Source organism: Gopherus evgoodei, chromosome 9, assembly GCF_007399415.2.
Source record: "Gopherus evgoodei ecotype Sinaloan lineage chromosome 9, rGopEvg1_v1.p, whole genome shotgun sequence".
Taxonomy (NCBI): domain Eukaryota; kingdom Metazoa; phylum Chordata; order Testudines; family Testudinidae; genus Gopherus; species Gopherus evgoodei.
The window spans coordinates 82503348-82530682 of NC_044330.1; the positions used below are offsets into that span (position 1 = coordinate 82503348).

General features: G+C 43.7%; 1 protein-coding gene across 2 annotated transcripts in view; it reads left to right on the forward strand.

Annotated features, from left to right (window-relative positions):
• Positions 1 to 27335, forward strand: part of LOC115657179 (fibronectin type-III domain-containing protein 3A-like) — an 88858-nt gene that overhangs the window by 51939 nt on the left and 9584 nt on the right. For both annotated transcript variants that reach the window (XM_030574592.1, XM_030574593.1), the window contains exons 10-25: positions 989 to 1127; positions 2958 to 3011; positions 5569 to 5690; positions 5773 to 5947; positions 6365 to 6451; positions 6717 to 6855; positions 8191 to 8259; positions 8536 to 8654; positions 8788 to 8893; positions 9540 to 9715; positions 10492 to 10605; positions 11470 to 11619; positions 12270 to 12550; positions 18342 to 18554; positions 19488 to 19654; positions 20503 to 20624. In XM_030574592.1, coding sequence (XP_030430452.1) covers positions 989 to 1127; positions 2958 to 3011; positions 5569 to 5690; positions 5773 to 5947; positions 6365 to 6451; positions 6717 to 6855; positions 8191 to 8259; positions 8536 to 8654; positions 8788 to 8893; positions 9540 to 9715; positions 10492 to 10605; positions 11470 to 11619; positions 12270 to 12550; positions 18342 to 18554; positions 19488 to 19654; positions 20503 to 20624 — 2233 coding nt within the window. The remainder of the gene's footprint in view (positions 1 to 988; positions 1128 to 2957; positions 3012 to 5568; positions 5691 to 5772; positions 5948 to 6364; positions 6452 to 6716; positions 6856 to 8190; positions 8260 to 8535; positions 8655 to 8787; positions 8894 to 9539; positions 9716 to 10491; positions 10606 to 11469; positions 11620 to 12269; positions 12551 to 18341; positions 18555 to 19487; positions 19655 to 20502; positions 20625 to 27335) is intronic.

Below are 27335 nucleotides of genomic sequence, written 5' to 3' on the forward strand. Positions count from 1 at the left end.
TGCTACCTATCCAAGCCATACGAAAGAAGAAGTTAACCTCCATTTAAGTTAGTAGTTTGTGCAGATATTTATAATACAAATTTACCTGGAAGACTTGTACCTGAATAATTTGAAAGTTTAATTTATTCATTTTATATACCCTTGAGTGTCAAGGCCTTCTAGCATATTTGAATATAAGGTAATCCTCTTCTGCTGTCTCATCCATCTGGTAACATTCTTTAATATAGTTTTGATCATGAATCCCATATGTGTTTTATCATTTACTTTGTCACAGTGGTGACATCCTGATAGTCTGACAACTGGGATCATGTTAAATATGCTTCTTGAAAACAGAATTCATTTGAAAATTGTTTAACGTGAAGTTGTTTACTTTTCTCATAGGTCTATAACAGGTTTAAAATTTACTTTTGCTTCTAGCTTTAAAGATCAAGCTTGTTAACTGTAAGCCCCAGAAATGCTGAATTGTTTCATTTGGAGGAATATCAACAGTTAGAATTGATTTGTCAGTGCTTTTCATATTTAAAAACATAAAATGTAGAGCTCATGAACAGTGCCAGATTGACAGCCCTCGAGTCTGAGCTTCTCTGTCCACAAAATGGTTAAACCCAAGGAAACTGCATTGTGGGCATCTCCATGCTGCTCTTCCAATTTGCCTTTATTTCCCTGACACTGCCAACGATAGTGGCATTTGTGGTGATTTTTGAGACATGAATACCAATCCACTATGGACTGGAATGGATCATAAATTCACTTCATTAGACCTCTCTTGGACAATTACAGTGCTAACAGGGTGAGTTATACTTGAACCAGTGGTCTAGGGAAGAAAGGCTCTGTATTACACTCCTAGTACAATAAGCCATCTACTCTCTTTTCTCTACCTTCTGCCTCTTAAGTGCAGTTCTCAGACTGATGCTCCATGTTCTGAATTTTAGGATATACATGTGATGATAATCTTGGGACACTTCATTAATTGTCCTTTGTCATTCAGAATTTCAGCAACAAGCAGTTCCATAAAAGAATCTGTTTTCGAATTGGTGAGTTTTACTACAGAAAGTTGTGAACCAGACCCTCCAGCTGCACCTAAACTAATCAACAGAACGAAAAACAGCTTGAGTTTACAGTGGAAGGTAAATTACTTGGCAGGGATATTTAGTCTTGACAAAGCAAAACGTACTAGTTCTCTTTTTTTTAAAGTTGGATTTTAAGTTGCTCAGTGAAGATTGTTACTTTGCAATATAGCTGAAATATCACTTCTCCATCTCCAGGTCATCCTGTTTTCTTCTGTTACTTATTCAATATCCTTTGTATCACATTAATATGTGAGTTGGTAGCATGCTTTTGTCAGCATAAAAAACATTGTCTTTTGTCAATGCAGAAATACATGTGTATGACCTAGAATATTTGGAAAAATTCTCTACTGAAACGATGGCATGTGAGAGAGGGGAGCATCAACACCTCTAATGCTTAGGGTCCCCGTGTGGTAGATTAAATAGCATAGAATGTCGGAGATAACTCTGAAGCTGAATTCTATTATTTTAGCTTGGTTTATGCATCATGATCTCTCCCCTTCCTCCCCTAGGCTAACTCTTGAATAGACTATGCAATGTATTCTATATAGACATGTTACAATTCATTGTGTGTTTGTTAGACTGAGTTTTGTAAGACTATCCCTGTTCATGTGCTTGACTGAAAAATGTCTTTGCAATTACATATGGCTCTCTGGTTTAATATAGGTTCATGCTCAGTAAACGTACAATGTCATCCTGATTTTCAGAAACATACAAGTGCACAACTCAATTGCAGTTACATATGCTGTCATCGTATGAGCAAATACCCAGTTTGTGAGCACAGTTGTGGTAATTGATATGTAAAGTAGGCAAGTGAAAATCAGAAAATCAGTGTCACAACTCTAGATGAGTTCCCTCTCCTAGATGCTCCAAGCTAGTACACAAGACCCAAACAGAACCTTTGGTCCCTCATGCTCTTGGCTTCCTGGGGTTGGGCAGAACTGAGGCACTGTGTCTCTGGCTCTGGGCCTCTAGGCTCACTCTCCAGGTGCAAACCCAAAGTCATATATTCCTCTTGCATTAGTACCTATTCTCTCCAAAGCTTCCCCAGTAGCTGCTGGGTGGTCCAGAGTTCCACCAGAGCTGTGGACGATTTGGTTTCCTGTTACTCTCTTTGGGAAGTACATGATGTAACAAAATAACGTAGACTCTGCAAAAGAATTTCTAAACCGACACACACGAGATACATAGATGGATAGAAAAATAACATACACTTGCGTGCAACACCCTGCCTTAGTTTACTTACCTTCCTGAAAGTTCTTTGGGTCTGACTGTTTTCCAGGGAGTTCAGGATTCTTTTGCACCATTCCTCCTCCTGCCCAGTCTAATTTTCTGGTTTGGGTCTCTCCATAAAAATCCTCCAGCTTATAAGCACAGTTTTGGTCATGAGTTCCAGCATGAGACGTCATGCTCTAGTGTTGCTCCATTCATGTCTGAGGGGATAGTGATGTGATAGGAGTCATTAGCAGAGCAGTAGTCCTTCCAGGGAGGCTCCATTGTCCTGCTAATACAAATTTCATCAGTTCATGTAGGCATTAATATCTGTCACACTGAGTGGCAGAACATCCAGAAGTATATAAACATAGAGTTCTTAAATCAAACTGGAATTCATAAATTCACATACATTCCCAAACCATCACAATAAAGTCTGAAATGATCACTGAAAGAGTGCTTAAATATAAGTGTGTCAGGAGGGAAAGGTGAGATATAGTGTGAACTGTACAGTTAAAATTGGTTTGTGTTGTCCTTACTTAGTTATGTCTAAGTAACACCATTTGAAACCCTACCCTCGGTATTAAAATCTTTCAGTTCAACATCCAAGTGTCTGTGTAAAATGAAACTCTACTTTTAAACCTTTGATCCAATCTTTTGTTTGTTTGTTTATTTCAGTCTTCAAATGATAATGGTTCCAAAATAACTAATTTTCTCTTAGAATGGGATGAGGTAAGCCCTTTATTTTTATGATGGAAAAGTTGCGTGAAAGCATGAATGCTTTGCAGATATGAGTGAATATGTATATTGCTTAAGTAGATACACATTTTTTTATTGTGCCAGTCAATATATAGCCCACTTTAAAATAATAAACAAAACTTGGGCCAGATCTATAGTACTACCGCTATTTCAAACAGAGATTCCATTAAATTACTCTTGGAATACAGTGTTAAATTGTAAACTGTTTGATGTATTTGATTTTTTTGTCATCCTAAGTAATAGTCATAATATATCCATTATTAGTGAGCATGATGGGTCCATTTTATGAAGACAGTCATAAACGTCACTTAAAACTTTCAAAAGTTCATACTAAAAATGAGTTTTGTAATGACTGGACAAAATATCAAAGGATTAACATCTTAGTTTGCATAGGTATCCAAGGGAATTTGGATGCTTATTGCTACCTTAACTAAGGTTATGTCTTACACAGCAGGAGCTGTTTCTAGTGTAATTGATAAGTCAGCCAACAGCCAATGTAAGTAACACAGACCCACTGCATCACCCTAACTACACTCACATAAGTCTTACACCGCTGGTGGAGGTGGAGTTATGATGTCAGGATATGTCTACACTATGAAATTAGGTCGAATTTATAGAAGTTGGTTTTTTAGAAATCGTTTTTATACAGTCAATTGTGTGTGTCCCCACCCAAAATGCTCTAAGCGCATTAAGTCAGTAGACTGCGTCCACAGTACTGAGGCTAGTGTCGACTTCTGCAGTGTTGCACTGTGGATAGCTCTGAGTAGCTATCCCACAGTTCCCGCAGTCTCCGCCGCCCATTGGAATTCTGGATTGAGATCCCAATGCCTGATGGGACAAAAACATTGTTACGGGTGGTTCTGGGTACATGTCATCAGGCCCCTCCCTCCCGCCATGAATGCAACGGTAGACAATCATTTCACGCCTTTTTTCTTGGGTTACCTGAGCAGAAGCCATACAACAACAAGCATGAAGCCTGCTCAGCTCACCATCACGGTACGTCTCCTGGGTGCTGGCAGAGGTGGGACTGCATTGCTACACAGCAGCAGCTCATTGCCTTTTGGCAGCAGACGATGCATTACGATTGGTAGCCATCATCATCATATTCCTGGGTTCTCTTGTAGCCGACCTCAGTGAGATTGGTTGGGGCGCTTGAGCAGACATGGGAGTGACTCAGCCAGGTCATTCCCGTTTTCTGCCAAGCACCCAGGAGATGATGATGGCTAGCAGTCCTACTGCACTGTCTTCTGGCGAGCAGCCAGGAGATGATGATGATGGCTAGCAATCGTAATGCAGCATCTTCTGCTGAGCACCCAGGAGATGATGGTGGCTAGCAGTCGAACTGCACCATCTGCTGCCACCCTAAAGATGTAAAAGATAGATGAAGTGGATCAAAACAAGAAATAGACACTATTTGGTTTGTATTCATTTGCTTCCTCCCGCCATGAAATCAACAGCCTGCTAAACGCAGGGTTTTGAGTTCAATCCTTGAGGGGGCCATTCTGTGTGACAGTTGTTTGTGTTTCTCCTTGATGCAAAGCCACTCTTTTTGTTGATTTTAATTCGCTGTAAGCCATGTAGTCAGTCGCCCCTCCCACCGTCAGAGCAACAGCTGACAGTTGTTTCACGCAAAACCAGGTGAGGAGGCGACTGACTACGGGCCTTTTCTTGTCTACCTGGCCAGTGCATCTGAGTTGAGAGCGCTGTCCAGAGCGGTCACAATGGAGCACTCTGGGATAGCTCCCGGAGGCCAATACTGTCAAATTGCGTCCACGCTATCCCAAATTCAACCCGGCAAGGCCAATTTCAGCGCTAATCCTCTCATCGGAGGTGGAATAAAGAAATCGATTTAAAGAGTCCTTTAAGTCAGAATAAAGGGCTTTGTTGTGTGGACAGGTCCAGGGTTAAATCAAGATAATGCTGCTAAATTCGACCTAAAGTCATAGCGTAGACCAGGCCTCAGTGTAGTAGGGCACTTACATCAATGGGAGGAAGGCTGCAGTGTAGACACTGACATAATTAGGTCAATGTAAAGCAGCTTATGTTGACCTAACTGTAGTGTAGACCAGCTCTAAGTCTCAAATTTTTTAGTAGCCCTTCCTGTGATCCTTTAGGTTATTTTTCTCTGCATTCCAAACCCTCTTACCAGTAGGCCTTGGTCTTTCTAGCTCTAATGACCATCCTTCCACTCGAGGAATTCTGCTATATTGTAGTCTGTCTCCCCTCCTCACCCCATTAGTGACATATCCTCAGTCGTAAGTTATTGGTTTCCCTGTTTGGCTGGTATCCAGCATTGAAAATGTCAGGCCACTGGCCTTCTGTTTTGAAAAGTAATCTAATAAAAAAAATTAACAGCTTGGATAAGATCACAGCCTGCCCACATGTAATATTTAGCTTTAATTCCTTTATTAAAATTTTGAATTAGTGGAGTAACAGAGAAAGATGGAGAGCAGAGGAGATTAAATTTAACCTTAAAAATAGTCCCTATGTAAAAGTTACTTAAGTCTGTCTTCATTTTATTTGTTTAAAGGGAAAGAGTGGAGCCTTCAAAGAATGCTACTATGGGAATCTAAAGCAATACAAACTAACCAAACTTTCTCCTTCTACAAAGTACTTGCTCAGATTAGCTGCTAAAAATGACATCGGAATGAGGTAAAATGTATTGTTTGTTTCTCACTTTAATTTCTCAACAGCCCAAGCTAATGTTACTAACCTTTAAAATTTAACTTTTCAGTGGGTTTAGTGATACAGTGGCATATTATACAGCAGGAATCGTCCCTTCACCACCACTGCCCCCTCAGTTTATTGAAGCAGGAGTAACATGGTTATCATTAAAATGGAGCCCACCTAATGGCATGTCTTCAGATGACTCTCTGACTTACACTTTAGATATGGAAGAAGAAGATTCTGTAAGTTGGGTTTTCTTAATGTTTTGATGAGTAGTCTGTAATTTCAGTGTAAATGTTTGTGTAATAATATGAAAAATTGCACCAAAATTAACAGTTCATAAACACTGTAACTAATAAAACAGCTTTTCATAAAGTGGAATTGCTGACGTATGTAGGGACCTATACTATCTAATGATAAAAAAAAAAATTCTAGCGTAATTGCTGAAGTTGCCGTACTCTTCTGTTTATGAAGTAATTCACCTTATTAGAGACACTTTATATAGTATAGAACCATATAGACTTGGTTAGAAGTATCCCAGGGGATTTTAAATGGTTTAATGCTTGAGAAATTTGTGGAGACCAATTGCTGCTCTTTTTGTTTTACCAAGAGAGTTGTTAGTGACTGTATGCCTGGTCTTAATTTTCTGTGCTTTACAGGGTTATGGTTTTCAGCCGAAATACAATGGAGAAGAACTCTCATGCACTTTAAAAAATCTAAGGAGGAGTACTTCTTATAAGTTTAGGGTATGTGCCAAATTACGTATTTGATTTCCTTTTATTTTTTGTCTGGAGCTATTTGCTAGTAGCACTTGTATGGTGTTTCCTAACCATATACAATAGCAGGCTAGCCTAGTAGTAGTAGTTTTTCAGTGGGATTACATTTTTATTTTATTATGGTGTCAGAGGAATGTTTTAAAAATAATTGCCTTTCTCTTTTTGATCTTTGTTTGCAAATTACCCTGATATTGTCCATGGCAATCAATCAATATATTATATTCATTCTTAACAGCTCTCTGCCTGCAACAATGAAGGAAAAAGTATCCCTAGTGAGGTAGTAGAATACAGCACAATTCCTGATAAACCTGGACCGCCAAGTAAACCAAGTGTAAAGGGAAAGATCCATTCACACACTGTGAAAGTTACATGGGGTAAGTGAACTTGTGTTAATTTTTGTCTTCCCTTGCTCCTCGAAAGAGAAATGAGCCTATAAGGCAGGGGTGAGAAAACTACGGTCCGGGGGCCACATCTGGACCTCCAGATGTTTTCATCCAGCCCTTGAACTCCTGACAGGAAGCGGGGTCCAGGGCTCACCCCGCTCCAGTGCTCCAGCCGGGGAGTGGGATCAAGGATTTGCTCTGCTCCACATGGCTCCCAGAAGCAGCGGCATGACCCCCTCTGGCCCCTATACGTAGGGGCAGCCAGGGGACGCCACATGCTGCCCCCATCCCAAATGCTGACCTCACAACTCCCATTGTCTGGGATCTGCAGGGGCGGCGCCTGCGGACAAGGCAGCCTACAGAGCCGCCTGGCTGCATCTCCACATAGGAGCCAGAGGGGGGATGTGCTGCTGCTTCTGGGACTTGCTTGAGGTAAGCACTGCCTGGACCCTGCACCCCTGATCTCTTCCCATACCCTGGCCCCCTGCCCCAGCCCAGAGACCCCTCCTGTACCCTGAACTCTTAATTTCTGGCCCCACCCAAGAACCCACACCCCCTAGACAGAGCCCAAACCCCAATTTCACAAGCATTCATAGCCTGCCATACAATTTCCCTACCCAGATGTGGCCTTTGGGCCAGAAAGTTTGCCCACCCCTGCTATAAGGTATCAGTAAAACAGTTTTAAAATAACATAGAGAACTGGTCTAAAAATAGACTATAGTCTGTCTCCATGCAGTTCTTTTCTCCAGAGAAACTTTTAGCCTAAATGTAATATCCTTAAAAATACATATTTTACTCCTAATCCTAATCTTTTCAAGATGCGTTAATGGCCAGCTATTCCTTCAGAATATATTTACCAATTGAGAGATTATTGGATTACCCTACTCTTTAACTTTGAGTGTGGCTTCCAAGAAAAGTTGCAATTTACACATTAAAGCTTAGTCTTCATATAATATATATAAGTAGCAAAAATATTTATTTCATTCAAAAAAGAGTAGCCAGACTTTAACAGCAGGCCTACTGTCTCCTCATACTCTTACTGTGGAGCCCAACCCACTCTATTGCTGTCTTAAAATGTGTACAATATTTCATAAAAACAGATTCTGATAGAAGGGCTCTTATATATTATGCTCTTTCTGAACATGAAGCTTTCATATTTCATCTTTTATTGCAGCATTATCACAATTCCAGTTTAACTTCTCATGAGTATATTCCACAGTGAAAAATACTATTCTAAATAGCTGATTACAAGATAATACATAAACCTCATGTTTTTTTCTAAACTTTTTTGAAATTCATTGTAACTAAAATGTAACTTTCTTTCAGATCCACCGAAGAATAATGGAGGATCAGACATTTCTAAGTATTTTCTAGAAATTTCAGAAACTTTAATTGGTAAGCAATCATTGTAAAGGTCTAATTCAATTTATTGTTCACTTCTGTTTACATGTAAGTATGTATTGTCATTACTGTAGTAATTAGAATGTTTGTTTATTTTGTTATAGGAGTAGTAGTTAATTGTGGTAAATTCTGTTTCTATGCATAATGGAACAAATCCAGGATTCAGTTTTCATTCTGTGATTAACATATATGGGGAAAAGTTCTATGTTTTCATATAACAAAACCTTCTCCATGGATTTTAAATTGATCTTCTTCTTTCTTTTCCTGCAGGAACTAACTGGGAAGTAGTATATAGTGGTTGCATGAGAGAACATGTGTGTGATCATCTCAAGCCTGGTACTTCATACAAACTGAGAGCTTCCTGTGTCAGTAAGGGAGGTGAAAGCCCGGTGAGCCAAGAAGTTACTTGAAAAGAATAAACACATTAGGCCTTGAACGTAGTTTTATTTCTCCGTTAGTAAAAGAATGTTGTGCAGTGTTTCACAACTGTAACTTTCAAATAATACATGTATCATTTCCTAGGCTTCTGATGTTTTGACTGTACAAACATCAGCTGTTCCTCCTGGACCTTGCCATGCTCCATGCCTGGTTAGCAAAGCTAAGCCCAGAGAAATAACTCTACAATGGGGTAAGGACCAATGTTTCTGTAGATAGACACATTCCAGGTTTTAAACATTATAAAAATAGAAGGCTAAAAACAAAAATTATCCCACAAAACTAAAATTGAAATGTCAGGAGACTGATTCAAAAACTTGAAAGCTTATGTAATTAAACTCAGTCAAGAGGAAAAAATGTAAAAACTGTAATGCACAGCTCTTATACTGCTCCACAAGCTATACACAGCATAACTGAGAGCTGTGTATTACTAACAGAACTTTAAGGAGCAGCCAGCACAGAAGGTAGGGAATAGTATGCTATGGTTGGTGTTTACCTGTTTGTAACTGGCAATTGAAAGCAAAAATAAGTTTTGTTTTTGTTTTGTTTTGTATTTTTAGTCCTATAAAGGGGAGAAGTAAGATATAATATGCATAAATGCCTGATCGAAAAGATTGATATGAATCTTTTACTAACAGATGTGTTTTTAAAAAGGATTAGAGGCTTGTGAATTGTTGCAGCTCAAATAGATGCTGAAACCAATCATCTGCAAATCTATTTTTAGAATTCATTTAACTTTTGGTTTCATACAGACCATCTTGAAACTGTTATTAAAATAAGAGCTGTTTTCTGAAAATAATTACTTGGGTTTTGTATTAATGCAACTTTATATTTCATAGGTCCCCCTTCCACAGATGGAGGCTCAGAAGTAACAGAGTATGTTGTTGAAATGGCAAACTCTGAACAAGATGAACATAGACAAGTGTATCAGGGTCTGACGAGAGAATGCACAGTGAACAATCTACTTCCTGGGAGAATGTACTGCTTCTGGATAAAAGCAGGAAATAAAGCTGGGGTAATCAATCTCTTTATATAATCAGTTTTTGTTTTGCAAGTAACTATACAGGTACTACCACTAATAAGATAGCTATATATTAGGATCCTGGTGGTATTGTTTGCAGCATCTCTGTGGCTCTCTATATTAGTCCCATTTGAAGGACTAGTTTTTAAAAGCCCTTCTGGCAAAGAGAAGACAGTGACATTTATGTGCAAGATCATCAGTGGCTCAAAGAATAATTAGGAGCTCAACTGTCCTTTATGCCTTCAAAAAATTTCCTCTAAATTTCCTAGTTTTGTCCTAGTGATCCCATTTTCTGTTATGTCCCATCTAGATTTTGCAGATCACTTTAAATTTACAGTATGTGATAGGTAGAGTAGTGGTAGTGTTGGTTAGAGAGGATACCTCCAAGCGATACTGGGTTGGAACTAAGGGTGGGAGCGATGTCTGTCACAGAAGAGTGCCTCTGGAGCAATGCCACTTGCTTTTGGAAGCAAGATGTGACTTCAGGTAAAGGAAGATTTGCGGGGGAGGAGGTGAGAGGCTTGCCAGTGTGCAGAACCATATGAGTGGGAGCTTTGTGGAGGTTCTGTGTGCACACAACCATTTTGTGTTGCAGCTGCCCAAAAAGCTCCAGTAGGAGTTGTGAAGTTAGTACTAAGATTTTGCATCACAGTACCTATCAAAATAAAATGGCATCTCTCCTATTTTCTCCAACTTATCACTGAGCAAATGTGCATTTGTCCTATTTTTGTGTCATTACCACACTCTCTTGCAATTGTATTTCCTTATAGTTTGGCCCTCTCTCTGAAAAAGCAGAGATTTCTACAGCTGCAGGACCTCCTGATCAGTGTCGTACACCCTTGTTAACCTGTAAGGCTGCCACCTGTGTAGTGGTCACTTGGGAGGTAGGTTTTTTAATTTTTCATATTAAGGCTTTAGAATGTCATGCATCATATATAGCACATAAGTAAATACACAAAGAGAAGAATTGAATATATTGATGGAATATTTCAAATACTTTCCCCATTTTACCAGTACTCAGCCAGAAGTCAGCTTTGAATAATTTTGTTTTGTAAATGTTCTCAGCTACAGATTTTGTTCTAGTATTGAGACAGAGTGATATTTAAGCCCTTCTCACAGTGTGGGTGACTATTTGCTGTTAGCACATTTTCCTTAAGTAGTGTGCACACCACTGTTACAGCTAGTTACTGGAAAATTATGGGACCAGGTGGGAATTGCAATCTTCGTGAATGTTTCTGTTTCAGTCAAATGGCTAGATTTTTCTGACGAGCTGTACTTAGAGCCTTGCTGTTGACTACCTGGAAGGTCTGGATGTTTATGGAATGGTTTTCACACTGAAAAACCTCCATTTTGCATGCTAGGACTGTACTCGTAATAAGTGTTCTGACACCATTTTTTTACTAGCATAGTTTCAACAGTAGTGCCTTATGTGAAAAAGCACCACTGACCAAAGTTCGATGTGCTATAGGGTGCACACTGTGCAAATTTCTCAGTGCAGTTTTGTCAAATCACTCCTGTTTTAATACTTGTATTCCCTGTAGCAAGGAGTGTGATTTGTGTAGTAGTCTGAGGATGACAAATACCCTCTTGGGAGTAGGTAGAAACCAGCCAACTCATTTCACTGATAACTTTAGTGAATCCACACTCTTCTCTACTCATTCCACATTGATATAATCTTAAATATATATTTATAATTACAAATCATGAGCTATCTGAAAGCTAACCTTTCATTGACTTGAATTTCCCAGAGTCCTGCATGCAATGGTGCTGAAATTTGTGAATATAGGCTGGATTGGGGACAAATGGAAGGATCAATGCGTATCATATACACTGGCCCTTGTCTGAGCTATGAAGTGAAAGGTCTTACACCTGCAACCACATATTATTGCAGAGTACAGGTATGAGAGGCTTGCTTTTGTATGTCACTTTAAAAATCAAAACCTAAAGATAATTAGCACCTGAATAAGTACTTCAGCTAGAAACTACGGATACAATTCTGATCCAAATTGTACAGATGCATTGGACGAGGAAAAGGGTTTGGAGAGCATCTTCTGTCACTCCAGCCAAAATGTGTACACCTAGAAATAGGATAGTGTTTGATTAAACACTGACTAATGTCTTCTACATCTCTTCAAAGTCCCAGACGGTTATGGCCAGCCATCTTGGGAAAATGTCCAGGCTTGTTACATGCTTCTCCTAGATGTCCTTATTGGAAGGTGCTCAAGGTCTGCAAGCTATTGCTTACTACATTTTGAAGGAACACAACAAAAAGTGTTTCAAAACAAGATTGATCTGAGTTATCATGCAAGACAGAATGGTTAAGAACATTCTGCTGCTGTTCTCATTTCTCTCCTTCTCCATGTGAGCTGCGTGTACTAAAGTGGAATTTTGCCTTTAGTTCTGGACTGATAAGTTTTTTCATTATGTTTAGGAAAATGCCATCCGCTTGCAAATGTCTTTAATGAAGCACAAAATCAGAGCAGTAGCCTTCTCAGAGACAAGATAGAAAACTGTGGACTCTTTGAACACAACCGAATCTCTCTTTCAGGCTGTGAATATAGCTGGAGTTGGATTATTTGGGGATATTGGTGTGGTAACAACACCAGCGTCGGTGCCTGCAGCAGTGTCAGTACTACATCTGCTTGAAGAAGATCAGATGGAAATTCCTTGTCCCTTGTCAGCATGCCTTGCCATTCAGTGGGAGGAACCATGTTGCCATGGGTCAGATGTCATTGGATATAATATAGAATATGGGGAAAAGCAACTTGTAACTGTTGGTAGAGTTACGAGCCATATTCTGGAGAATCTGCACCCTGACACTTTGTACAGGTGATTGATTATTCCTTATTTTATTCTGAAACCAGTCTTGTAACTATTTTAACATACAATGTTCTGGACTGTTTTTTTTTTTCCAGGTTTTTTTGGCCTACTAGTCCACTTCATTAAGGTGAACATGCTGTAAGCCAGAGTGTGCATTTATGTAATGGGTTGTCTTCAGAGTGGCTGACTTTTTTTTTTAGGAGAAAAAAAAACAACAACCCAGAAAGTGAAGACGCTAAGTCCCGGAGCCCTAAAATACAGCATACATTGTATCAGTATGTTGCTGAGGTCACAGCAGAATGAAGAAACATAGGCAAATATCTCGATTTTTCTCTGTTTGTCTACAACTTTATTAGTAAACACAAAATGCAGAAGCCTGATAAAGCATTAGTCTTTGTAAGTCAATTCCCTCCTGTGACGGACTCCATCCTAGCTACTTTCCCTAACTTTATGGGGGATTCTGGGATTCTGCCCCAACACACTAAATCGGGACAATTGAAGAAGTCACCAGGTCCACTGGTTTTAAGGAAACCAGTGCGTAAGTGATTTCCTCTTTTGCACCAAGAGTAGCATCCTCCTGTGGTTAATTTTTTGGAAATTGGTTGGAGTAGCTCCAAACACCAGATTTGAATAGCTATCTAATTTTCATATATTGGTCCCTTTAACTACTCTCTTGCCACACTAACACCACCCTCCTCCACCAGCTCACGCCCAAATGCCCTCAGAAGTTGACAATACAATTGCAGAAAGAAAGAAACGTCACAGGAAATCAGGGAAGGAACAAATGGAACATGATTGCGGGTTGAACCCAAAATGCAGATATAGCAGTGAAGCTATTCATAATTTTGATGGACACTAATAATCATGGACTGAATAGAGACACCAGATGTGTGTCTTATAACAATCCATAACCCTTAATAACTCCTCCTAGCTGCCTTCTCTCCTGCCCTTCCTCCAGCCCCCCAATGACTGGAGGGGTATTAATGGGCCACTTAACACACATTTCAAGCGATCATTCAAAATTAACTATACTTATGCTAAACAAGCTGTTCCACCTTCTGTTTAGCTGTGACACTCTTAATACGTTTCCCAGACCTGAAGAAGAGCTCTGTGTAGCTTGAAAGCTTGTTTGTCTCACCAACAGAAGTTGGTCCAATACAAGATATGACCTCACCCACCTTTGTGTCTCTTACATCCTGGGACTGACATGGCTACAGCAACGCTGCATGCAGTTGTTCTGTCATCATCTCTATTACCCACATACCAGCTACAGCTACAGTCAAATGGATCCTGAGAGCTCTTTATGCCTTTGGGGGGACAAAAAGCCATCTTTGGCCTTATTGCCACTGTTATGATCAGCTAGTCAGTGAAGATGCCTGTGCACCCAGTTGCCATGGCATCCTCAACCAAGCAGTGGCAGTCTATTGCCATTGTAGCCCCTTCCTCATAAGATCCACCACCTGCACCTGGAGAACTGGCAGCTAGTGAGATTGGCCTGCATTCTTCTTTGCTGCTACAACCCAGCCATTTTGTCTTATTCAGTTGCAGGACTGAGCTTAACTCTGAGGCTGTGTGTGGTCCATTTTTCAGCTTACTGATTTTTTTTCTCAAACCTTACAGTGCTGAATAACTTTAAAAAATATCAGGGTCGTGATAGTGGGCAGCATGGTAACATTGCTTTAATTGAACTTCACTGAAAAGTCCCTTTGGCCATTAGCATTCCAGATACCAGGAAATGTTACCAAGTGCAAACTGTACTCCGGGCATTAAAGAAACAGTATGGATCCTTGATCAAACTAGTAGTTCCCATCTAGCCCTGTTTGGCTCCTGACAGCAGCCAATAGCACATATTTCAGAGGAAGGTGAACAATTATGGAATAACCTGCCGATGGTGGAGTTTCTTCCTAAATCCATGAGTTTAGTATTTGACTTGTGCCCTAAAACATCTTTATTAAAAAAAAAAAAAAAACTCTTTTGAATCTGACTAAGCACTTTAGCATCCATAATATTTGGTAACAATGAATTTTAAAGCTAATTTGGACTTCCTTCAAATCAGATTTAAATCTGTTGCCTCTTCTGTTATGAAATAGTGAACAGGAGTAACTGAGTGACCTTCTCTATACTATTATTTGTGTGTTTGTCTGTCATGTCCCCTCTGTCATTTCTAAACTGTTCCAGTCTGTTCAAGCTCTCTTCATATGAAAGTCTCCTTGCCTCTAATCCTTTTGTCACCCTTCCATGAGCTTTATTTCTGCTGTCTTTTTGAGGTAGGTGTATAGTGCTACAATACAAATAAGAGAGCTGAACAGAGCATTCTAGGTGAAGGCATACCACTGACTTCACAAAGGCATCATAATATTGTCATCAGTTTTTGTCTCATTCCCCATGTATCCTTTGTTTACTTTTTTGTTTGCCAGGAGACAAGTGGCAGAAGCTTCATCGAGCTGTCCATAGGACATCAGATAGCTTTTGTAAGAAGTTGCAGTTAAAAGTCCAGCAAAGTGTTCCTTCCTAAGTGGAGCAATCAGTTTCACACATACAGAATGGGAAGAGACTGTCTAGGAAGGAGTATGGCAGAAAGAGATCTAGGGGTCATAGTGGACCACAAGCTTAATATGAGTCAACAGTGTGATACTGTTGCAAAAAAAGCAAACATGATTCTGGGATGCATTAACAGGTGTGTTGTAAACAAGACACGAGAAGTCATTCTTCCGCTTTACTCTGCGCTGGTTAGGCCTCAACTGGAGTATTGTGTCCAGTTCTGGGCACCGCATTTCAAGAAAGATGTGGAGAAATTGGAGAGGGTCCAGAGAAGAGCAACGAGAATGATTAAAGGTCTTGAGAACATGACCTATGAAGGAAGGCTGAAGGAATTGGGTTTGTTTAGTTTGGAAAAGAGAAGACTGAGAGGGGACATGATAGCAGTTTTCAGGTATCTAAAAGGGTGTCATCAGGAGGAGGGAGAAAACTTGTTCAGCTTAGCCTCCAATGATAGAACAAGAAGCAATGGGCTTAAACTGCAGCAAGGGAGATTTAGGTTGGACATTACGAAAAAGTTCCTAACTGTCAGGGTAGTTAAACACTGGAACAGATTGCCTACGGAAGTTGTGGAATCTCCATCGCTGGAGATATTTAAGAGTAGGTTAGATAAATGTCTATTAGGGATGGTCTAGACAGTATTTGGTCCTGCCATGAGGGCAGGGGACTGGACTCGATGATCTCTCGAGGTCCCTTCCAGTCCTAGAGTCTATGAGTCTATATATGAGTCTATAAAGTCTACCACTAGTTCAAATTCTTCCTTTCAGGACTGCATGGTTTCAGTTAGCTGGGGTGGTTTTTTTAAAACAGTTTTTCCTTCTTGGTAAAGAATGCATTGAAAATCCATATTAAAATATTTAAATCCAACTTCAGTTATAGTGCAAAATATAATTATGATTGGCTATATAGTTTTTCTATTATTGGTAGTGTTTCCAGAATGCTAGAAGTATGGTAGGTGTTTCTGTAACACTGGTCGTGGACCTTGGCCTGAAGAGCCTAGACACCCTAAAAACCAAGGTGTTTCCTTTTGTTTTGCCTATATAATTATGGACTTCTGTCCTAACAATAAAACAAATCACACTTTGAATTCTTGAACTGATCTTTCATAAATGTAGCTTTTAGTCACAAAATATCTGTTTTTTGCTGGAAGCTTCCACAAAATACTAAGAAATGTCTGCATGCAAGTAGAAAGTCTCTGCCACACAGAGCTCACGATCAAAGAAGACAGCCAACACATCAAGAATAAATCATGTCAAACCAAACTAATGTCTGTCTTTGACAGGATTACTAACCTAGTAGATGGGGTGGAGGTGGAGCGAGAGGAGACAACAGCAGATGTGATATATCTTGATTTTAGTAGGTTTTTGACACACTTTCACATGACATTCTCATAAGAAAATTACGGAAATATGGCCTAGATGAAAATACAATAAAGTGGATGCACATCCAACTGAAAGACTGTACTCACAGTAGTTATCGATGGTTTGCTGTCAAAGTGGGAGGATGTATCTAGTAGGGTCCCAAGGGGTCGCTCTTGTGTCCGATACCATTCAATATTTTCATTAATGACTTGGATAATGGAGTGGAGAGTATGCTTGTTAAATTTGCTGGTGACACCAAGCTTGAGGGGTTTAAGGACAGGATTAGAATTCAAAATGACCTTGACAAATTGAAGAGTAGATCTGAAATCAGCAAGATGAAATTCAGTAAATACAGGTGCAGTGTGCTTCACTTAGGAAGGAAAAATCAAATGCACACCTACAAAACAGGGAATAACTGGCTACGGTAGTAGCACTGCTGAGAAGAATCGGGATTATAACGGATCACAAACTCAGTATGAGCCAACAATGTGATGCAATTGCGAAAAAGCAAATATTCTGGAATGTATTAATAGGAGTGTCATATGTAAGACACAGGAGGTAATTGTTCTTTTCTACTTGGCACTTGTGAGGCCTCAGCTGGAATATTGTATCCAGTTTTGGGCACCACACTTTAAGAAATATGCAGCCAAAATGGAGAGAACAAAGGAGAGCAACAAAAATGATAAATGCAAATGATAAAACCTGTGAAGAAAGGTTAAAAAAAAAAATGGGTATTTTTAGTCTTAAGAAAAGAAGACTGAGGTGGGACCTGATGACAGTCCTCAAATGTTAAGGGGTGTTACGAAGAGGACAGTGATTAATTGTTCTCCATGTCCTACTGAAGGAAGCACAAGAAGTAATGGTCTTAATCTGCAGCAAGGGAGATTTAGGTATAATATTTGGGAAATAACTATCCTTATAGTTAGAAAATAAGTACCGAAATAGGATTCCAAAGGAGGTTGTGGAATTCTTGTCATTGGAGGGTTTTAAGAGCAGGTTAGATAAACACCTCGCAGGGATGGTCTCAGGGGCTGGACTTAGAGGCTCTCTCGAGGTCTCTTCCAGACCTACATTTCTGTGATTCCATATGAAGGATAGATGAAAGGGGTAAAATTAAATTCTGTACACTTTATGTGCATTGTAAATATACCTTCTATTTTTTTAATTAAATACGCATCTGTATATAACTGCCCTTCAATCTATTTTAAAAATCAGTAGGCTAATAAGGTTAAAATATCACATCTGTAGGTTAACCTGTAAAACTCAAATGGGGGAGGGGAAGGAATATCATAGTCACAGCTGTCATTTTGTCCTTAGTCATCACATTGTGCCTGTGTTTTACAGTTTATTAGATGCTTTACTAGAGAGGGAAGGAGAATTACCAGATGAGCTGAAACACCCAGTCAAAACAGGGGGAATTAAGGCAAATTTCCTTGCTTTGTGTTTTAAGATTACACCATAACCTGCTTTAACTCTGAACTCTTAAAAATATTGTTACCTTCATGAACAGCTGCAACTGTGCTTCCACTCTGCAATACTTCTCAGTATTATTTAGCATTATTCTATGCAAAATCCCACTGAAAACCTTGTAGTATTTGTCTCACTTGTATTCCAGATGTTAGCTCAATTTGAAAGAGATCTTAACTTTTAAGCGATTTTTTTTCAAAAATCAACTCTGAAATCTCTAACTGTAGCTTTATAACTTTTGTGGTGTTTGGTTCTTTGCAGATGACAATTGACATTTTGCATCATTGCAGAATATTATTGGGGCATGTATAAGAATATTTCAATACATCAGTAATTGAACTTTACGATCAGTAAAAGTGTCTTTTTTAGTACATTATTTAACCTAGTAGTTGTAAATTAACAGCAAACATTTTTTCTCCCTCTCTCACTTGAAGAATTAGAATACAGGCCATAAACAACTTCGGAGTTGGTCCTTTCAGTCATTCCATTAAAGCCAAAACAAAACCACTACCTCCTGACCCACCTCATCTTGAATGTGTGGTCTTCAGCTACCAGAGCCTTAAACTGAAATGGGGTGAAGGTCCTAGTAGAGCTTTAATTATCAATCCTACACAGTTCAACTTGCAGATGGAGGATAAATTTGGCAGGTGAGATCATTACTGTACAACTTGGAACATTCAGAAGCTTGCTAATGTTTTACAGCTTCATGTCCTGTTTTGTGATCTTATCAAGTTAATGGGTCTGATGTATATCATAAAACTATTCATTTCCTCATTTCTGTTAGTGGATATAGTTTATTCAATGACAAAACTGGAAAGAGAATCAAGACTGAGTGTTAAGCCCACTTGCTGTCTAAATTGCATTTGTATATTTCCTTAGAACTCTCATGGTGGAATCAGATATTCAGTTTCATTTTCCCGTGGAAAAGCTAAATTGGGTGTATCTGATTCATCGTGTGACATGAGAAATGAATACTTAGCACTTGCATAACATGTTTTATTCAAGATTAAGAAAGTTGTGAATTGTTACACTGTAATAACGTAATACATTAACCTATAAGTCTATTGTCTGTTGTCTGTGTTTAAAAAATATGTTCTAAATTTAAAGGTTTAGTGTTTGTAACCGACAAATAGGGTGAACAATTATTTTTTGACCTAAGATTATAAAAGCAGGTGAACCCCTTTTCCCCTAGAAGCTTGCAGTTCCTCTAACTTAAAAATGTGAGAGGTTGGGAAAGAAAGTGCATGACTAACCATGTGTAACTAATGTTCCAGCCTAGTGCAAATCGAGGTTTAATTATAGATCCCCTAAAATGAGTGGGAGGGGAAAAGGCGTTGGCACTTCCTTGTGCTGACAACTCAGTGTTATTGTGAATGACACTAATACACATAATGAGCTGTTTATTGCAATAAAAGAGGTTTGTTTGGTCTAACACTTGTGTAAGAAATTTAAGGTACAAGTCACAATTTTTGTAATAAAATTTTACAAACAAATGTCTTTCACCCTTAACATACTTTTTAGTGTTTAAACATTAACATAAATTAGTTTGTTTAGTTCTAACATGTACAATTTTTTTTTAGATTTGTTACTGTTTATAGCGGACCTTGTCATACGTACAAGATGCAGCGACTCAATGAATCCACTACATACTATTTTAAAATCCAGGCATACAATGATGCTGGAGAAGGGGAGTTTTCTGAAGTTTATGCTTTCACTACAATCAAATCTCCACCAGCATCTCTTAAAGGTGAGCATTCATCATACAGCATTCTAAGAGTTGTTGTAATTCTAGTGCATAAAATATCAACAGTAGCATACCGGTTCTGTTCATTCCCTCTGAAGCACTTGGTATTGGCCACTGTTGGAAGACAGGATACTGGGCTAGATGGACCTTTGGTCTGACCCATTATGGCCATTCTTATATTTGATATTAAAAACAGATTCTCTTCCCTATCTAGCCCCTTTGTCAAACAGAGGCAGTGCAGATTTCCTGGATACTGTGACTGTATCTGGCCAGCTAGGAATGTCCCTACTGGGATGAAACATTCTGTAGGTATAAAACCAGTGTGGCACATCACCAATGATTAAAGATTGTTCCAGCCAAATTATGTTTTCAGAAGCACCTTTGTATGCCCCTCAAGTCTTGCAACAGAGTTGCACAGTGTCTGAGAGCATAATTTGGCCTGTAAAACCTTTCACTGGTGAGATATGCAAAATAGAAAGAATCCTGACCCAGCCTCTGTTTTGGGGCTAACAGTTTAAAAAAACTTTTACTACCAAATTGTAAACAAGTTGTCTGTGGAAAATTTGACACACAGCATAATGGGCTTCCATATTCAATCTTTACTAAGATACTTTGATAGGATCTCTGTTTAAAAAGTAATTCTGCCACCACAAAATTGAATACCTGTCCTGAGCCTGTTAACAGCCCTATTCAGAATCACTTCTTCCTTATTGGGGTAGCTGGGTTACTAAAGCCATGTCCTTAATCATGTAAAAAAGGGATTACAGTGGTTTCAGATTAACCATGGAAAAAATAGGTTTTTCTAAATTTTTTTTTGAAAGCTTGTGTGTGGATTTTTTTTTTTTCTTCAGCACCCAAAGTAAATCAGGTGGGAGAAAACATCTGTGAAATCACATGGGAGCCTTTACAATCAATGAAAAGAGATTCCATTGTTTACATTCTTCAACTTGCCAGTGGGAGAGAAGTTGATCAGGTAACTTTTTTTTTTTTTTTTAATTTCATTTGCTATTTTTTAAAAAATTATTTGTAAGGAATTTTTTTTAAGAGAATCAAGTCTCTGAATGTTACTAAAGCCACGTCCACTAGCGAGCTTACAGCGGCATCAGTGCAACTGTGCTGCTGTAAGATCGCTTACGTAGCTGCTCTGTGCTGACATCATAAAACCATCTCAGTGAGTGGTGTTAGCAGCTTTCCCGCCAACATAGCGCTGTGCACACTAACATTTATGCCAGCGAAATGTATGTCACTCGGGTGTGGTTTTTTTCACACCCCTGAGCCGACGTAAGACATGGCCTTAGGCTGATTAGATTTTAAATTGTTCTAATACATACCGCTCTTGCTCAGCTTTCTTCCAGTTGAATGCACTCAAAGTAATACATTTGAATCCCCTACTCTAATTTTATAAATTTTTAATGAGACCATAAGAGGCACAGAATTAAAGTAGTGTATTAATCTAGGAAGTTAGACAGAAATGATACGGGTTTTTCCCCAGAGGGAGGGGGTGGAACATGAGTTCTGTTTACACAACTGTGAAAGTAGTGGCTAGTAAGTACCAATTCTGAGATGGCAAACTTAAGACTCTTGGTTTTTAGACTTGCCCAACCCTCTTGTGCACACTTTCTTGACCACTACTAAAACCCGGCTCTATAAATCATCCTCCCTCATGTGGATTTTAAATCTGGAAAGGTCTGGTTGCCATTTATTTTTTTTTATTTTTGAACAAACTGCCTCAAACTATTAAACTACCATGAACAGTTTTAACAATTACAGCTGCGGCAGCGCAGTCTGAAAAGGATCTTTCCAATTTTTATGCATATCTTCGTGTATCACTGTCGTGCACAAAGCTTTTGATACCATTGCAAATGTTGAATGCCTTATGTCACTGAAAACCTCAAATAGGTTTTGAACAGGGTAATTTTCAAAAAGCTAGAACTGTTTCTGTTTCTTCTTCTTCGAGTGATTGCTCATATCCATTCCAGTTAGGTGTACGCGCCGCGCGTGCACATTTGTCGGAAAACTTTTACCCTAGCAACTCAGTGGGCCGGCAGGTCGCCCCCTAGAGTGGCGCCACCATGGCGCTCGATATATACCTCTGCCGGCCCACCCGCTCCTCAGTTCCTTCTTACCGCCCGTGTCGGTCGTTGGAACAGTGGAGCGTGGCTTAGCTGACCTCCACTTCCCTAGCTACTCGTATTTCTCGTATATAGTTACGCAGTTATTACCCTTTTATTTATATATTTGTATAGTTATACGTTTTTTCTTTGCTAACATGGTTAGTTTAGTTAGCGGGGTTCAGGAAGTAGCCCCTGCCATGAACCCGGTCCCGGAGCCCATGCGGGGCTCACCGGGTTTTAGAATGGGCTCGGCCTGCCAGAAGCCGCGGCCGAAGGGAGATCCACACGACTCCTGTTTCAAGTGCCTCAGGGAATCACGCTTGACAGCTAAGTGCCCCATTTGCAAGGCTTTTAAGCCGAGAACAAAACGGTGTGGGACTTTCACTTACCCCTCCACCTGGGGCGCCGAGCGATGATCAAGTGGCGGGCAGAAGCGCCTCCTCGGCACCGGACCCCGCCGATACTACCAAGGCCTTTCGGCACCGGCCGTCGCCGGCACCGATATCGGCTCGGCACCGCTCTCTTTTTCCGAGGTCGAGAGAGCCTACGATTCCTGCTGGTGCCTGATGGCTCCCCGGCACGCGCCGTGGTCGAGACCCCTGCTCCTGCTGCTTCCATGCCACCTGCATCGCAGCCAGGGAGCTCGTCTAAGTGGGATTACCCGGCACCGACACCTGCAGAGGCACCGATGACATCGGCACCGTCGTTTCCAGTCCCCCAGGGCCACGGAATCCGGTGCCTGGCAGCTCCCCGGCACGCGCCGTGGTAGAGCTTACTGCTCCGGCTGCTTCCGTGCCAACAGCACCGCAGCCAGAGAGCTCATCTAAGACGGATCGCCCGGCACCGACGACGTCGGCACCGTCGATCCCGGTCCCACGAGGGCCGTAGAATCCGGTGCCTGACGGCTCCCCGGCACGCGCCGTGGTTGAGCTCCTGCTCCTGCTGCTTCTGTGCCAGCGGCACTGCAGCCAGAGAGCTCGTCTAAGTCGGATTGCCCGGCACCGACACCTGCTGAGGCATCGACGACGTCGGCACCGTCGATCCCGGTCCCACAAGGGCCGTAGAATCCGGTGCCTGAGGGCTCCCCGGCACGCGCCGTGGTTGAGCTTATTGCTTATGCTGCTTCCGTGCCGACGGCACCGCAGCCAGCCAGCTTATCTAGCTCGGATCGCCCGGCACCGACACCTACCGAAGCTCTGACGACCTCGGTACCGTCAATCCCGGTCCCACAAGGGCTGTCGAATCCGATGCCTGACAGCTCCCCACTATGCACTGTGGGTGAGCCTGCTGTTCCCTCCACGCCGGAGACGTTACCAACGGCGAGGGATTTCATTGCCATGACAGAGTCGATGCTGCCTGATACAGTCTCTTCAGGTGACCGTCCTCTGTCAGCACAGCAGAGCGGCACCGTTCATGATTCCGGTCCCGCAGGCACTCCAGGTTCTGTCGACACGCCCGGTGCCATCGGCAGTCCCGATGCTGTTTTCCTCATCGGTACTGGTCGCACTCGCTGCACCGCTCGGTATCCCGTTCGCCGACCCGCTGTCGGCACCGTTCCGACTCCCGGCACCGCGGCGGGTACCTTGACTCCTGTAGTCTCTCCCCGAGCCTCGAGATCTCGGTTGACCTCCCGGCACCGTTCTGGTTGCGGGTCTGGATCTCGTTCCAGGTACCGGTACGCCTCCCGGTGCCGGTCCCCGGTGCCGAGTTGGGCAAGGTCCGAATGAGTCAGAGACTCTGCCTGTGCCTTCTTTAGTACCTCCATGGCAGTCCGGACACGCATCTGTGTCATTCCATATGCGCAGATTCTATGCTCAGGACCATGATTCTGATATGATGGCCAGCGGGTGCCCGCCCCGAAGCCGAAAGAGGCTTGGCGAATGGACCTGCTTGGCCGCCAGGGTACTCTGCAGAGGCCCTGCAGTTCTGGGTGGCAAAGCAACAAGCCTTGCTTAGCTGCAATAATTATAGCACCGGGGTGAAGGAGTTTCTCCCTCAAACCTCCCGCCAGGAGTCCGCTGCCGTCTTGGAGGACGGGGGAAAGAAGGTTCCCGGAGCGTCCCTCCAGGCCTCGTTGGACGCAGCAGACTCTGCGGCCAGGACTCTGGCCTTGGGCGCCGCCATGAGGTGCATGGCTTCAGGTTTCAAACCTCTGGCCGGAGCTGCAGTTTGCCATTCAGGATTTACCCTTTGTTGGTAAAGGCCTCGTCATGGCAGGGACAGCCCCAGGCTGCGAAGCCTGATGGTCAATGGGCTCCTAATGCGTTCTCTCAGCATGCATACGCCGGCGACCAAACGCAGGCCTTTCTGGCCCCAGCCGCCATACTCTGTGCCTAGCCAGAGGCAGAACTTTGGCAAACGGCAAGGCCAAGGTGGTCGCAGACGAACGTCAGGCCCCCTAAAGAGCCAAGGTCAAGGTCCCTCGTAATTACCACTGGGACCGAAGACGAACCTTCCAAGGTGCGCCTGGGGACAGTGTACCACCTTTAATTTGCTCCAGCCCTGTCCCCCTTCAGCGGACGAAAGGGGCAAGGGGTTTTATTCCCGTTATGCCCTAGTCCCCCACTCGGGCGCAGGTCTCAGACCTTCCTGGTCCTGCACGGACTCAACCGGTTTAGAATAAGGTTGAAGTTCTGCATGGTATCCCTGGGAACCATTATTCCATCCTTACCTCCTGGGGGCTACTATGCCGCCCTGGATATGAGGGACGCGTACTTTCGTAACGCCATTTTCCCTCCGCACAGGAGGTACCTCCGCTTTATAGCCAACTGTCAATCTCCTGGCTTACGGCCATAGTCGCCGCCTACCATCGATGATGTCGGATATGCGTTTTTCCGTATCAGGTCGATTCGCTTATCCGAGGAGACTCTGAGACACAAACCGCTCAGCGCGTGGGCATTGTCACGGTCTTATTCACAGGCCAAGACCTGATGATTCCTATAGAGCAATCCACTCTGGTTCCCACGCAGAGGTTGGACTTCCTAGGGGCTATCCTGGTCTCCTACCTAGCTGGAGCCTGCTTATCACAACTGCGGTTTTAGGCGATGGCAACAATCATCTGAGGTCGAAGGGCTTTCCCAACGACCTTGGCTTGTTCTTGTCTCAGTCTCCTGGGTCCATGGTTGCCCGCAAGTTTGTAACCAAACACGCCAAGCTCCGCCTCCGTCCTCTCCAAGTCCGGCTCACCTCGGCGTACCACCCGGACAGGAAGCCAATGGTCATGGTGGTCACCGTTCCCTCGAACACCTTAGGCTCCCTAGAGTGGTGGCTAACTCCCTCCCTGATGTGGACAGGGATGCGGTTTCATCCGCCCCAGCCCTCACTGCCCCGGACGACGGACGCGTCATCTCTCTGCTCGAGTGCTCATGGTCACCCCCGAGCTTAAGGCCTTTAGTCTTCTCGGGAGCTGGCATTCCACATCAATGCCCCAAAAAGGAGAGTAGTCCTCCTGGCGTGCCAGGCGTTCTTCTTCGAGTGATTGCTCATATCCATTCCAGTTAGGTGTACGCGCCGCGCGTGCACATTCGTCGGAAAACTTTTACCCTAGCAACTCAGTGGGCCGGCAGGTCGCCCCCTAGAGTGGCGCCACCATGGCGCTCCATATATACTCCTGCCGGCCCACCCGCTCCTCAGTTCCTTCTTACCGCCCGTGTCGGTCGTTGGAACAGTGGAGCGCGGCTTAGCTGACCTCCACTTCCCTAGCTACTCGTTTTCTCGTATATAATTATGCAGTTATAACACTTTTATATATATATTTGTATGGTTATACGTGTTTCTTTGCTAACATGGTTAGTTTAGTTAGCGGGGTTCAGGAAGTAGCCCCTTCCATGAGCCCAGTGCCGGAGCCATGAATGGCTCACCGGGTTTTCAAAAGGGGCCCGGCTTGCCAGAAGCCGCGGCCGAAGAGAGACCTACATGACTCCTGTTTGAAGTGCCTCAGGGAATCACACTTGACAGATAAGTGCCCCATTTGCAAGGCTTTTAAGCCGAGAACAAAAAGGTGCGGGACTTTCACTTGCCCCTCCACCTTGGGCGCGGAGCGATGTTCAAGCGGCGGGCAGAAGCGCCTCCTCGGCACCGGACCCCGCCGGTACCACCAAGGCCTTTCGGCACCGACCGTCGCCGGCACCGATGTCGACTCGACACCGTTCCCTTCTTCCGAGGTCGAGAGAGTCTACGATTCCTGCTGGTGCCTGGCGGCTCCCCGGCACGCGCCGTGGTTGAGCCCCCTGCTCCCGCTACTTCCGTGCCACCTGCATCGCAGCCAGAGAGCTCGCCTCAGTTGCGTTATCCGGCCTGCAGAGGCACCGATGACTTCGGCTCCGTCGATTCCAGTCCCCCAGGACCAGGGACTCCGGTGCCTGGCAGCTCCCCGGCTCGCGCCGTGGTAGAGCTTACTGCTCCTGCTGCTTCTGTGCCAGCTGCACCACAGCTAGACAGCTCGTCTAAGATGGCTCGCCCGGCACCGACGACGTCGGCACCGTCGATCCCGGTCCCACGAGGGCCGTAGAATCCGGTGCCTGACGGCTCCCCGGCACGCGCCGTGGTTGAGCGTATTGCTCCTGCTGCTTCCGTGCCAGCGGCACCGCAGCCAGAGAGCTCGTCTAGTCGGATCGCCCGGCGCCGACACCTACTACGGCACCGATGACGTCGTCACCGTCGATCCCGGTCCCATAAGGGCCGTAGAATCCGGTGCCTGACGGCTCCCCGGCACACGCCGTGGTTGAGCGTATTGCTCCTGCTGCTTCCGTGCCAGCGGCACCGCAGCCAGAGAGCTCGTCTAGTCGGATCGCCCGGCGCTGACGCCTGCTACGGCACCGATGACGTCGTCACCGTCGATCCCGGTCCCACAAGGGCCGTGGAATCCGGTGCCTGACGGCTCCCCGGCACGCGCCGTGGTTGAGCGTATTGCTCCTGCTGCTTCCGTGCCAGCGGCACCGCAGCCAGAGGGCTCGTCTACGTCGGATCGCCCGGCACCGACACCTGCTGCGGCACCGATGACGTCGGCACCGTCGATCCCGGTCCCACACGGGCCGTAGAATCCGGTGCCTGACGGCTCCCCGGCGCGCGCCGTGGTTGAGCGTATTGCTCCGGCTGCTTCCGTGCCAACGGCACCGCAGCCAGAGGGCTCGTCTACGTCGGATCGCCCGGCACCGACACCTGCTGCGGCACCGATGGCGTCGGCACCGTCGATCCCGGTCCCACAAGGGCCGTAGGATCCGGTGCCTGACGGCTCCCCGGCACGCGCCGTGGTTGAGCGTATTGCTCCGGCTGCTTCCGTGCCAACGGCACCGCAGCCAGAGAGCTCGTCTACGTCGGATCGCCCGGCACCGACACCTGCTGCGGCACCGATGACGTCGGCACCGTCGATCCCGGTCCCAAAAGGGCCGTAGTATCCGGTGCCTGACGGCTCCCCGGCACGCGCCGTGGTCGAGCTAATTTTCCGGCTGCTTCCGTGCCAACGGCACCGTGGCCAGAGGGCTAGTTTAAGTCGGATCGCCCGGCACCGACACCTGCTGCGGCACCGATGACGTCGGCACCGTCGATCCCGGTCCCGCAAGGGCCGTAGA